This window comes from Argentina silus (assembly GCF_951799395.1).
Source record: "Argentina silus genome assembly, chromosome: 15".
NCBI lineage: Eukaryota > Metazoa > Chordata > Actinopteri > Argentiniformes > Argentinidae > Argentina > Argentina silus.
Genome location: NC_139669.1, coordinates 1,485,521 through 1,498,613, shown reverse-complemented (window position 1 = coordinate 1,498,613; position 13,093 = coordinate 1,485,521). Strand labels below are relative to the sequence as shown.

At 47.6% G+C, this 13,093-nt stretch overlaps 1 protein-coding gene across 4 annotated transcripts in view; it reads right to left on the bottom strand.

Annotated features, from left to right (window-relative positions):
* fgf13a (fibroblast growth factor 13a) overlaps positions 1–13,093 on the bottom strand; it is a gene marked incomplete at both ends in the record, with an annotated part of 100,133 nt that overhangs the window by 31,428 nt on the left and 55,612 nt on the right. The window contains one exon of one of the 4 annotated variants that reach the window (XM_083685663.1): positions 797–827. The exons of the other annotated variants lie outside the window; for them this stretch is intronic. Coding sequence (XP_083541789.1) covers positions 797–827 — 31 coding nt within the window. Of the gene's footprint in view, positions 1–796; positions 828–13,093 lie in introns of those variants that run through there. 4 annotated transcript variants of the gene reach the window in all.

Here is a 13,093-nt window from a genome sequence, read left to right as displayed (position 1 = left end):
CCTCCTTACTGAAGGCTTTTGCCATCAGCAACTCCACAGTAAGCAGCCTCTTCCCGCCCTCCCTCTCCATGCTCTGTATGGTCTACCCATCATGTTGGAAACAAAGCCTTCCCTATAGTGCCATCTACAGTCCTTATCTAAAGCTGCCGGGAAGAAACTTTCCATCTGAGAGGAATCAATAGAATAGAATCAATAAAACGCCGCTCTAGGCTATTAGTCAATGCAAAACGCGCATCTAATTGCCCAATACAACTAAACACATACATACGTCTGTTGAATTATTAACATTTCAAAATGAAGACACGTCTTTACTTTAATCGACATTAAATCATTTTAATTTACATTTGTATTTTTTAATTATTTTCTTTTGCGAATGAATGCAGTGTATAACATAACGGCCCGGTAGGCCTATGAATATACACATTTCTGCTCATTCTATTCATTATAAAATATATCAACTTATTTTTCTAATGAACAAAGTCAAATACCAAACGTCACAGAACCGGTGGAGAAAACAGAGCAAATGGACCTTAGACTAAATGCTGGTACTTATCGGTGAGGTCATTGCCGCTTCAGCACCACGGACAGCACCCATGCGCTCGAGTGCGGCACTCAACGTGGCCAAAAACAAACCAATTCCGCCTCTCATATCAGGAAAAACATATAAAGTTAACCTCTACTATTACAACATACATATCTAACATGTACCACATCACAGTCTAGAAAAAAACCCTCAAAAATAGTCAGTTTAGGGAAAAATTAGCAAAAACGATTTAAAAGAAGAAGAGCAGCCTACCTGATGTAGATTTTCTCAAGGGAAAAGTCATGTTTTTTCTATAGAGAATCACAAAAGGTGTGTTGAATGCGAGCAGTCCTCAAATATTAGTGTGGAAGCGAGAAGATGCTTCAAAGTTTAAACCATATTCAAAGTCTGTCAAAGGCGTAGAAGACGGGAAAGCATCGAGGCGGGGCCAGCATCAGGAAGATCATTAATGGACATTAGCGACATGCCATTATGACTTCTAAATACTCATTAAATATTAATTTGGAGGTCTTGTTGATCCGGCGTACGCGGGCGTGTTCACCAAACTGCTGTGCTCTCTGGGTCAGCTTGAAAAGTGATCGAAAATGCGAGCTGAGATTGTACTTCCTTCTCAGGGAGAGAATAGTTTCCTCTCATATTACAACAAAAATGGATGTAAAATGATCCGTTAATGTGCCGGGTAAACCGGTTATGCAGGCCTTTCCACTTTCGACTGAAATGCATCGACGTACATCAACGGAGATGACAATAGGCATTAGCCAGGCGTTTTTACATGGGAGGTTTTGCTGTTCTGGACACTTAGCAGTGATTTTTACTCACTGATATTATTATTATTATTTACAGCTGTAACTGATATATTGAGCTTGACCTTGCAAACTGTAGCCTGCATAAATATCAGAGAGATCATTTGTAGGACACAAATCAGGCTTTCTTTTAATTGACAATATATTCCATGTCCTATAGAGTGTAGAAGATAAAACATTTTTTAAATACAATGTATAATGCGCTATGATAATTGTAATTGTTCTTGCAAGGGCAAACAAGGGCAAACATTCCAAGTCACTGAAACGACATTATCTTGAATGTATGTAAATTGATAGGAAGGCCTGAGGGGTGATACTCTGGTATGCTGTTCTGTTGGTCTTCTCAACAAGAGGCAGAGCACACACAGCTTTGAACACTAGATGGCGCAAGTGACTAACCTTAGATTGCCAGATTGGCAGTTGTAGTGGTCTAAATACAGCGCTTCAAAGACCGGGCCTGTATGTCCATACATGTCTTATGACAGACATAATTACGAGTATCCTCATGATAAATACATATAAATTATGCTTAAATAAAATACACAAACAAAGAGAATGGAGAGTCAATTTGTGAAGTCAATTCAAGACTCTCAAAACAACATACTGTATCGTAAAGGAAGAAACTGTAAAAGGGTCAATATGGCACTATATTGATCTAATGTATAGCGGATGTGGAGTGAATTACATATGTTATATTATTAGGAGGAATGCATTAGTTTCCTCCTCCACTGTCATCAGCCGGAACCCATCATGCTGATGATGGTCTCTGGAGGGAAAGCAGAGTGGACCATACATAGATGTGAGTTCTCTGGACTCGCTGTACAGCTGACACACACTCTGACCCTTCCCCTAGAAACCTCAACTGTATGTATGTACTTGTAACCGAGTTGAGAATGGTAAACTCACTCCTCCAGATCAAATACCCCCCATCGAACCGTCGAATTGCTAGCTTTTCGATAGCGTAGCAAGTCAAAGGTCGCAAGTTTGAGACTCGGTTGGAGCAACTCGAAATTGCGGGGCTACTGGTCACAATTTGACATCTGTTTCATACTCAGGTGTATCTCATAAGCAGTGTCTCTGGAGGGGCAGTCAGAGTCCTGTCTCCGTCTGACCAGGCCTTCTGTTCCCGTCCCTGTCCTCATTACTAATCCTGCTGTGGAATAACAGGTCCCAACACGGCAGAACCAGACAGATCACAGGTTCTACTCCAGCAGCCTGGCTCTCAACCCTCCACTGTCCATAAGCTAAGACCATCAATCAAGGAGACAGGCCAGCTGGCTAATCGCTGGCTTTATCAGTGACTACATGAATAGTGAGGAGAGGACGGCTGCTTCACACAAGAATAACACTGATAGTATATAGAAGGAAAGCGCCTGTGTGTGTGTGTGTGTGTGTGTGTGTGTTTGAGGTCTGTGTGTTAGGCCTGTGTGTACTACAGTGTGCCCACGGTACATTAATTACTGTAGTGCCCCAGAATGCCAGTCTACTGTGGCCATCCTGCAGCTCCACTGAGCCAGGGGCACCTTCACTGTGCACTACAGTAACTACCACAGTAACTACACACACACGCACAGTCCCAGTGATAACAAAGGACACTATACCGACATCGGGGGAAGGCTGACATAGGTAGAAATTAGAGGCCAGGCTCATTTTAATACATGGAATGGATTGAGGAATGGTATCAAACATTCCTCATTCCGTTCCATGCATTACAATGAGCCCGTCCTCCGACTCCTGCCTCCACCCAGCCGAGGTCTGAAGTGCCCCATGGGTCCCATGGGTCAATGGAAGGGGACAGGGGATAATGAGACAGTAAGACTGGGGATAATGCTGTCACTACGGGTAAACATCCCAGGTAGTGGATCGTTAGGTGTGTGTTAATGATATTCAAAAGGAAAAACCTGCAAATCTCACGTGCACCACTGCAAGACAGAGTCAAACCATTCTGTTGGAGGATCCCTCCATTCTGTTGGATGGATTCATCCATACAGCCACACCATCATCCGTACTGCCACACCATCATCCATACAGCCACACCATCATCCGTACTGCCACACCATCATCCATACAGCCACACCATCAGCCGTACTGCCACACCATTATCCATACAGCCACACCATCATCCATACAGCCACACCATCATCCGTACAGCCACACCATCATCCGTACTGCCAGAGTAGTGTATATCATGTTTAGGCGCGGGTGTGACTGAGTCCCAGGCGGATGGTAAGAGTGCAGGGTATTGTTGTACAGCCTGCTGCCATACAAATACACACAGATGGCACTGCCTGATTCCCCTCACCCTAGGCTGCTCAAACTGTGAACACGGGTATATCAGCACCGCCACACAGCTTGCTTCTACTCCTCTGCCCAGCCCAGGACACAATGACATCATCTCTGAACGCCAGGCTGCTGTTACTCTCCATGGCCACTAGGGTGCAGTAGTGCAGAGCTGGCCGTAACAGAGGGGGGAGCGCCCCCAAGGTTGAGAACCATAACTGACCTCTGTATTAGATATGGCAAAAACAATTAGCCCTGTCTCCTTTTATTAACCGCCTGGGTCTACCAAGATAAAGCACACGCTCACTGTTGTAATTAGACAGTGAGGAGAGGACTGGACAGACAGGCTCTGAACAGAGAGGTTTAAACCTCACCTTTGCATTTGTAAACAGAGAGAAAAGCATTCCTGAGTGATTTTATTGAAACATTATGGAATGGTATATGGGTAATCATAAACCCCATTGCACTTTTCATCATCAAGAAGTCAAGTACCTTCATTTGTTGATGTAAGTATTGGTCAGACTACATCAATCATCTTCCACCGACAATGCTAAAAAAATGACTATTGACTAATGCATGACTAACGAAAAGCTCTAAGTGACTATTGGCTGCTCCGCTGCGTGCGTCTGACTGCGTGGTGTGTGTGTGTGTGTGTGTGTGTGTGTGTGTGTGTGTGTGTGTGTGTGTGCTGGTAAACAATAGACAGAGTACCACGGCCAGGCTGCAGCATGCTCGGCCACCAACACCATGACGATAGTAGGCGTTGCCATGGAGACTGTCCATACGTAAGCGTGTGTGCGTGCGTGTGTGAGTGTGATTGCGCGCTGGGGATGGGGATGAGGGTGGGGGTGGGGGTGGGGGTGGGGGTGGGGTTGTTATGAGCGGAGAGACCCTCATTCAGTGCGCTAGGAAACAGACATGATCCCAGGTCCTCACGGTTGACAGGCTGGGCCACGGCCTGAACCACCAGGCCCACAGCTCTGCACCGCACCCCGAGGGTCTGCAGGGCTGACTGCAGCAGATAAAGGCAGGGACCAGGGGGACTGGGACTGGGAAGGGTCCTGACATTACCTCTCCCCAGAGGCTCCCTACAACATAGGAGAACAGCTCCCCTCTCAAACATGGGGACTAATAGCCATGCAGAACAGCAGCTCCAAGCTCCGCCGTGGGGACTATCTAACACACTGAAGAGCAGCTGCACGTCCCGTCCCTGAGGTATTCATTCCTATTCCACACAGCAAGGTCATATTTATTAAGTTAATAAAAACAACAAAAACATATCTCAGAAGCTGAGATCTGATGCACTGTATTTTAGATAGCTTACAGCTCATTTTCATCTGCAGTCTCAGGATTTTATATAGTCTTCTATTCACAGAGATGTTTATTCTAAGATCCACAAAAATCCATCAATTTGAATAGCCTCAACCTTGGGCTTTGTATATTCTAGACAGCGCAGGTTTGTTACTCTGAAAACTAAAAATAAAACCAGTGAACAGAAAAGAAAGGCTTCTGACGTCTAGCCAACGCTATTTCAGTGCCGTCTGAACTGCGTGCTGGTCCCTTCCTCATTAGACCACTGAAACTCTAGCATCAAATACTTCCCTCTCACTTAAGCACATAGGAAGTAAGCTCACTCAATCCAATTTCAGTATGACCCCCTCACCTTTTGTATAGCACATGTTCTACCGCTTTGCGAATGCCTTTGTCTCATGATCAACACCTTTGTACAAGTTTCATCTCTGGGAGAGTAATTACAGGGCTTTTTGTCACACAGGAAGGGGAGCAGCCATCTATAGTTTTAAACTTCTATGGAACTAATTACACGGTCCTGAAATACTGGAAATACTTGCCTGCCAACTCTTCTGTGTCTGTCTGCTTTAATGATATAAAATGTTACTGTTGATAAAAGACATTTTCCATCACAATTATATCCATCCAGACGATGTCTCAGAAGGGTACTGATAATGATGTAGTATGATGTGACATCCGTCCTACAGAGCATGGTGATAAACTCACCAAGAACGTTATTAGCAACACTATGCTAATACTGGGTAGGGCCTCCCTTTATTAGAACACTACACTAATACTGGGTAGGGCCTCCCTTTATTAGAACACTACACTAATACTGGGTAGGGCCTCCCTTTATTAGAACACTATACTAATACTGGGTAGGGCCTCCCTTTATTAGAACACTATACTAATACTGGGTAGGGCCTCCCTTTATTAGAACACTACACTAATACTGGGTAGGGCCTCCCTTTATTACAACACTATACTAATACTGGGTAGGGCCTCCCTTTATTAGAACACTATACTAATACTGGGTAGGGCCTCCCTTTATTAGAACACTACACTAATACTGGGTAGGGCCTCCCTTTATTAGAACACTATACTAATACTGGGTAGGGCCTCCCTTTATTAGAACACTATACTAATACTGGGTAGGGCCTCCCTTTGCTCTCAAAACAGCTTCAATTCTTCGTGGCATTGATTCCATTGGTTGGAATCATTCCTTTGAGATTCTGGTCCATGATGACACGATTGCATCACGCAATTCCTGCAGATTTTTCAGGTGCACTTTCAAGCTGTGAATCTCCCGTTCTACCACATCCCAAAGGTGTTCTATTGGATTCAGATCCGGTGACTGGGAAGGCCACTGAAGAACACTGAACTCATTGTCATGTTCATGAAATCAGTTTGAGACGACTTTTGCTTTGTGACATGGTGCATTATCATGCTGGAAGTAGCCATTAGAAGATGGGTTAATTGTGGCCATGAAGGGATGCACATGGTCAGCAACAATACTCAAATAGGCTGTGGCATTCAAGCGATGATTGATTGGTATTAACGGGCCCAAAGTGTGCCAAGAAAACATTCCCCACACCATGACACCACCTCCACCATGAGAAGGTGTACAGGTGTTCCACCACCTCCACCATGAGAAGGTGTACAGGTGTTCCACCACCTCCACCATGAGAAGGTGTACAGGTGTTCCTGATAAAGTGCTCGGTGAGCGTGGATTTGTGTCCAAATGAAAACGACTCAACCGTCTCTCACCTACATAAAGGCGAATACCGCATATAACCGCATATGAAAAAAACACATTTGAATTCCTGAAACACGTCACATGTACATCATTTTGCCTCCTTCTGCGTCTAAGCTGGCAGAACGCGGTGGCGCATGCCGCCACTCTCCAGTCGGCGCTGTCTTAGTAACACACACAGTGTTTGAGACGGGAGCACAGTAATGACGTGGACAAATCTCAATCAAAGGCACCAAACGGTGTGTGAAATGACTCGGGGCTCGGGGAGCGGAACTGACCTGAATGACTAATGGGAGCCCAACACGGCTCTCTCATTTGTATGACACACACAGAGTCTAGAACCACGGGCGCACGGCAGCTCGCAATTACTCTCCTTCCTCTAGTCGACGGCTCCGTATTTCACTCCAGGCATGGAGTGGTGGGAGGGAAGGGAAGGTGGGGAGGGGAGGCGGGCGGGCGCGCGGGGGGGGGGGGGGGGGTACTTGTCTTAAAAGCTACAGGCCAGAGCCCTGGAGGACCCTGAGCTCCTTCTCCGCAGCCTAGAACCAATAAAAGTCTGATTAACTATGTCTGCCATGCCCACCCTGTCTCCCAGGTGCCCTGAATAGAAAATGTGAAAAAAAATGAAATGTGAAGACGGGAGAAATGTGAAAAATGTGGCACGTCTGTTACACATACAATATCAGTGATAAAACATTCATGAGATGATGTAGACAGACAGACGATTACCATATTATCATTTTGATGTACAATAAATCTCTTCGGTTTCTTTCATTCAGGGCCGCTGATGGAAATTGAGAAGGAAAAGGAAACGTGCAGGTGTGTGACTGGGTCCTGCGTTCCCTCCTGGCCCTGTGTTCCCTCCTGGCCCTGCGTTCCCTCCTGGCCCTGCGTTCCCCCTGGGTTTTGTGGGTAAACCATAATCAAGGCGAGGAGCGCTGAGAGGAGGAGGGCGTATAAAACCCTCTCTGACTGACAGCTGTGTGAGGGGGTCATGGGGAGCATAAATAATAGATTCAAAACCCATCAACACTTTTGAAGGGCAGTGCGTCAACATGACCGCCTACAACATGAAATATCAGCAGAAGGGGGGTGGGGGGGGGGGGTCCAACTGAAGGAAGGCACAAAGTCCATAGAATTAGACTTGGAATCACTGACTGCAATTATATGGAGAGGTCCTCTGAGTAGGAGGTGTGGAAAAACAGTAGCCAGAGGGTCTGGCCCACAGCCGCATCCAGAGCCCAGAATGAGGCCATACAATGCAGTCACCGCTGGCACTGTTGATTTTGGTTTCTGGGTTAGCTACAGCTACTGCACAGAGTCACACACACTATCTTATTTCTATCCTATTTCTACATTTGAAAGTGGCTTCTGGAATTCTATGCCTCCAGTGTAGCAGGCCAGGTACTAAAACACCTTCCTTCTGCGTTCCTGATGTAGCAGCACCCTGAGAGGGGAGTGTGGAGAATAGCACCACACACACACACACACACACACACACACACACACACACACACACACACACACACACACACACACACACACACACACACACACACACACAGACACACACACACACAGACACACACACACACACACACACACACACACACACACACACACAGACACACAGACACACAGACACACAGACACACACACACACACACACACACACACACACACCCTGCCAAATCTGATAATGAGTCTCCGACTGACATGTACCACAAATGCCTTCATCAGAGCCAGCTAAAGACCAGCAGGCAGGAGGAGGAGAAAATCAAATCCACGAGTCACTGAACTGCCAAAATGGACGGTTGAAAAATCGACTGTGTGAGTCATGGACGGTGAGTCAATGAACGGCCCCCTGGTAATATCCATCACTGGAGGACAGGCTGGTGAGACAGCCTTTAACAGAAGAAGGACTGCAGCAGCACTCGTCAGGAAAAACCTACCGTTGGTCTTTCAAGTCTCTGTCTCCTTTCACAGTGGCCAAACAACAGATATACCCATCCTCTCACCATTAGTGAGATGTGGCATCCGGTGTCAAAGGAACACACACACACACACACACACACACACACACACACACACACACACACACACACACACACACACACACACACACACAGGAGTAGAAGGAAGTAGTTACTGCAAAAAGAATGAAGGTCTGGCCTCCTGTGCAGACAGTCCGTATTAATAACTCATGGCTTATTTTACCCTTGATGGCAGGAACAGGGTTCAGCAGCCCGGTAGCAGACAGAGAGATGCTGCCCTAAATTCCTACTCCCTGTCTGACACACAGAGAGGTGGGAATGGGCTTAAAGCCGTGGCTCAGACACCGGACCTCTGCCTGGGTTAGACAAGACTCCTAATGGGAGGAGACATGGACGTAAGGATGGAGACCAACCCTTCACACTGTAGGTTAGGGCTGCATTCCATTCCAGAATGTGGCTCCCTCCCCCATGCACTGTATTGTATTGTTTGTCCTGCTACCGTGTACAGATCTGATAGGACTGTGCAGATGAAGGACATAGAGAAAGAACCAGGTGGAGGAGATAGCTCTCATCCATCCAGTTATAATGGGATTACCAAAGGGAGATGGAATGAGAGAGAGGGGGTGTCATGTAATGAAAGCATGATGAGATGTGCTCTCCAAGCAGGAAGTCACAGAGTCTCCCATGTTTCCCCATCTGTCAGCCCCTATGTCAGTGACCATGCTACGTGCTAATCTTAGTGCCAACCACACCACCGGGCTTAAAAAATAACCCAGATCACATCCACTTCCTGGGGTCTAAAATAGTTGCTTGTGGAAGAGCTGCAACCGGGTCTGATTTAATTAACACCTCTGTGGCCTGGGCTGTAGGTGCAATACAGTAGCCCGCAAGAACACTACATTTAGCCCCCGGGGCAGCGGGCGGGAGGGCGGGCGGGCGGGCAGACACCCTCTGGATTTCCCACGCTCCTAATGTATTTCCTCAAGAAGGTATCACATGTCCAGTTTCCCCTGCCTGGGCAGCATGGCACGGAGTCCTGGCATAGCTCTGCCATGACAGCTGATTCCAGATCAGAGGAACAGAGGGAGAGAGAGAGAGGGGGGGGGGGGGGGCATAGGGAGCTGTGTCTGCTGTTCTCGGTTGTGATGACTTGGTTACTGGGGGCCACCGCCACCACAGCAACAGATGGACTTCCAACCTATGGCACTGCAGATGATGAAAAACTGATGAAATTGAAGATGATATAATTAAACATGTTTCGTCACGGAACATAACGCAGGCCTGATGTCACAATGTGATCAGGTCCAGGGGAGGCTGGTTGGTGGAGGGAGGGATCATTGTAAGGCATGGAATGGAATGGAATGGAATGGAATGAAATGGAATGGAATGGAATGGAATGAGGAATGGTATCAAGCACATTTGCCATGCCCTTCGCGCATGTGTTCACTACAGTTTAAACCCCGCCCTGACTGGTAGAAGAGATCAATACGCTGAAAATGACACGGCAGAGGACGAGACTCAGCTGACGTGAGTGGCTGGATACAGTAAGTAGGTCATGGCCCCAACTCAATGTGGCCTACATCTGACAGCCACTTTCCAAAGGAATGAATATGAACCTGTTACACTGAGACACTGAGGTCATCTAGAGTAACTGATGGAAGTGTACCGCTGTTTGTGCTCAGTGGAGGCTGGTGGAGGTAGAAATCGGAGGACGGGCTCATTGCATGAAACAGCTTGATACCATTCCTCATGCAATGAGCCCGTCCTCAGATTTCTACCTCCACCTCAATCTGTTCCTTGCATTACAATGAGTGTGTCCTCCAATTTCCACCTCCGGCAGCCTCCCCTGGATGTGCTACATGAGATAGGCTAAGTGCCTGGCCTCTATTAGTAATAGAGCAACCACGTCTGGGTCAGATCACAGCAGTACTGGGTAGCTGACCTAGAGAACCCTGGACACACCAGTGGAGGCTGGGGGAGGTAGGAATCAGTGGACGGGCTCATTGTAATGGAATGAGGAACGGTATCAAACACGTGTTTCTGGGACTCCTCTCACAAACAGGGGATGCAGACTCCTCTAACAAGCAGCCCTGCGTCTTCTCGACAGCCTCCTTTGATATGTGCTCTGTGCAGCTTGCATGGACTGGACCCTGTCAATGATTAATGCTACTTTTGATCCTTTTTTATCAACCTCCAAAAATATTTTTTTGGGGGAGGGAGTTCCAAAAGACCCCGCTGTTGTGGTGTTGCGTGTGTTGCGTACTGTATACGGCGAGCCTGCGGAGACGCCGGGGACTGGATGCAGGGGGCTGGAGGCGGGTGGAGGCGCCTTTATCTCTGCAGTGATTCATCTACGGGTCTCCCAGCCCCACCTGTTTACAGCCTTATCAGGAGTTTGGAGAGGGGGGTGGAGCGGGGAGGGGGGAGGGGGAGGGGGAGGGGGAGGGGGAGCAACCTTGTGCGCTTTTGCTGCAGTGGAAGAATAAATTGCCACCCCTCCTCATCTACCCTCGTATTTCTCTCTCTATCTATCTCTCTCAGAGAGAGAGAGAGAGAGAGACAGAGAGAGAGAGAGAGAGAGAGAGGGGGGGGGAGAGAGAGAGAGAGAGAGAGAGGGGGGGAGAGAGAGAGAGAGAAAGGGGGAGGGACGTTGAGGTGTATGAAACGGAGGGGTGGTCATGTTCTGGCCATGACAGGTTTAGATCTGTGGTGCTCTCCAAGGTCTCGGTGTCCAGGTTGCATTCACACAGATGCGATCTCATACAGTGAGTGAAAGCTGTTTGATTGTGGAAAGTTTTGGGGGGTTCAGAGCTGCCGCCTTTCATTTCAAATGTCACTTCTTTTCCTTTCTTCCCTTTCATTTGGGTGTTGTGATGTGGGCTCTTGCGGCGAGCCGGGCCGGGCTCCGCTACGCACGCATCACACTGCGTGAGACACTGTCTGAATGGGAGGTTCAAGGGTAAACAGCAAATTGAAATTCCTTTCATTCTCCTTTTGGTTGGTGTCTCTCTCTCTTGCTCTCTGCCTTGCTCTCTCTCTTGCTCCCTCCGTCTCTCTCTCTCTCTCTCTCTCTGTCTGTTTGAAACGCGGCAATATCTATTTGCTTCAGGCCGAGTGATTTTCAGATAAGATAAAATAATAATGGTCTAGTATCTCAAAGCATGTGCATTAATAAAGTCATGAATACAGCAGTCTTTATAGCAGTCCACGCAATATCACACAGCATAGAGGAAAGTCAGAGGGAGAGCAGGAGACTCACAGCCTGGGAGAGGGAGCGTAAGTATTCACCCCCAGAGCCTAGAGAGAGGGCCCATTACCACAGAGCCCCAGGGTCCAGCATTTCCAAACTTTTAATCTGGATCAGAATGATTTCCCTTATACTGCTCAACATCTGCCAGATAAAGATGTAAATCTGATCCTCGATCGTGAAAAGGTATCCGGATCATTCTGATCTAGATTAAAAGTATAATACTGAAACACTGGGCCTGAGGCTAGAGATGTTCTCCCCTTGTTCGCCCCAGAGCCAGGCAGGACCTTGCGGCATGCTCAAAATCATAGGTTACGTCTAGTATGATTGGGAGACTTGGCTGAGCCCCGCCTCCGGATGATTGGGAGACTTGGCTGAGCCCAGCCTCCGGATGATTGAGGGATCGGGTCATGTGATAACGTCTACCTGTCTACCCGTCTCCTGACTCGGTTCCTCAACCAAACAGCACGGATCGGGTGGGATGGTTTTGGATCGGGTGGGATGGTTTTGGATCGGGGGGGATGGTTTTGGATCGGGTGGGATGGTTTTGGATCGGAAGCGGCCATTTGATCCCATTAGAAAACAACAACAGCTGCCATTACAGGCCCTAATATGAGGCGTTAAGAGAGGATACCCTAAGTGACATGATCTGATATATAGATGAGACAAAGAGACGTGGAGAGAAGCCTTGATGGATCTCTAGGCATGACCTCTGACCTGCTACATTGTTAATGATCATGAACGTTTACACTGTAGAGGAGCGAACATGCGAACAGATTATAACAGACATCACCCTGCACTGACGTGTGTGTCTGTGTGTGTGTGTGTGTATGTATGTACGTGTACGTGTACGTGTATGTGTGTGTGCGTGTGCGTGTGTCTGTGTCTGTGTCAGTGTGTGTGTGTGTGTGTGTCTGTGTGTGTGTGTGTGTGTGTGTGTGTGTGTGTGTGTGTGTGTGTGTGTGTCTGTCTGTGTATGTGTGTGTGTGTGTGTGTGTGTGCGATCATCAGTGCTGCTGACTGCCTGATTTCTGCTCATTACATCACCCAGAACCTCATCGCCTCAGAAGCCAGTGACACTCTGCTATCGCACGCCCACAGAGCAGAGGCGAGAACACATGCCCAGTGTTTTTACCCGCTCCTCACACGTGCTCCACAGTCAACACTGGGAGGAGAAAAGGC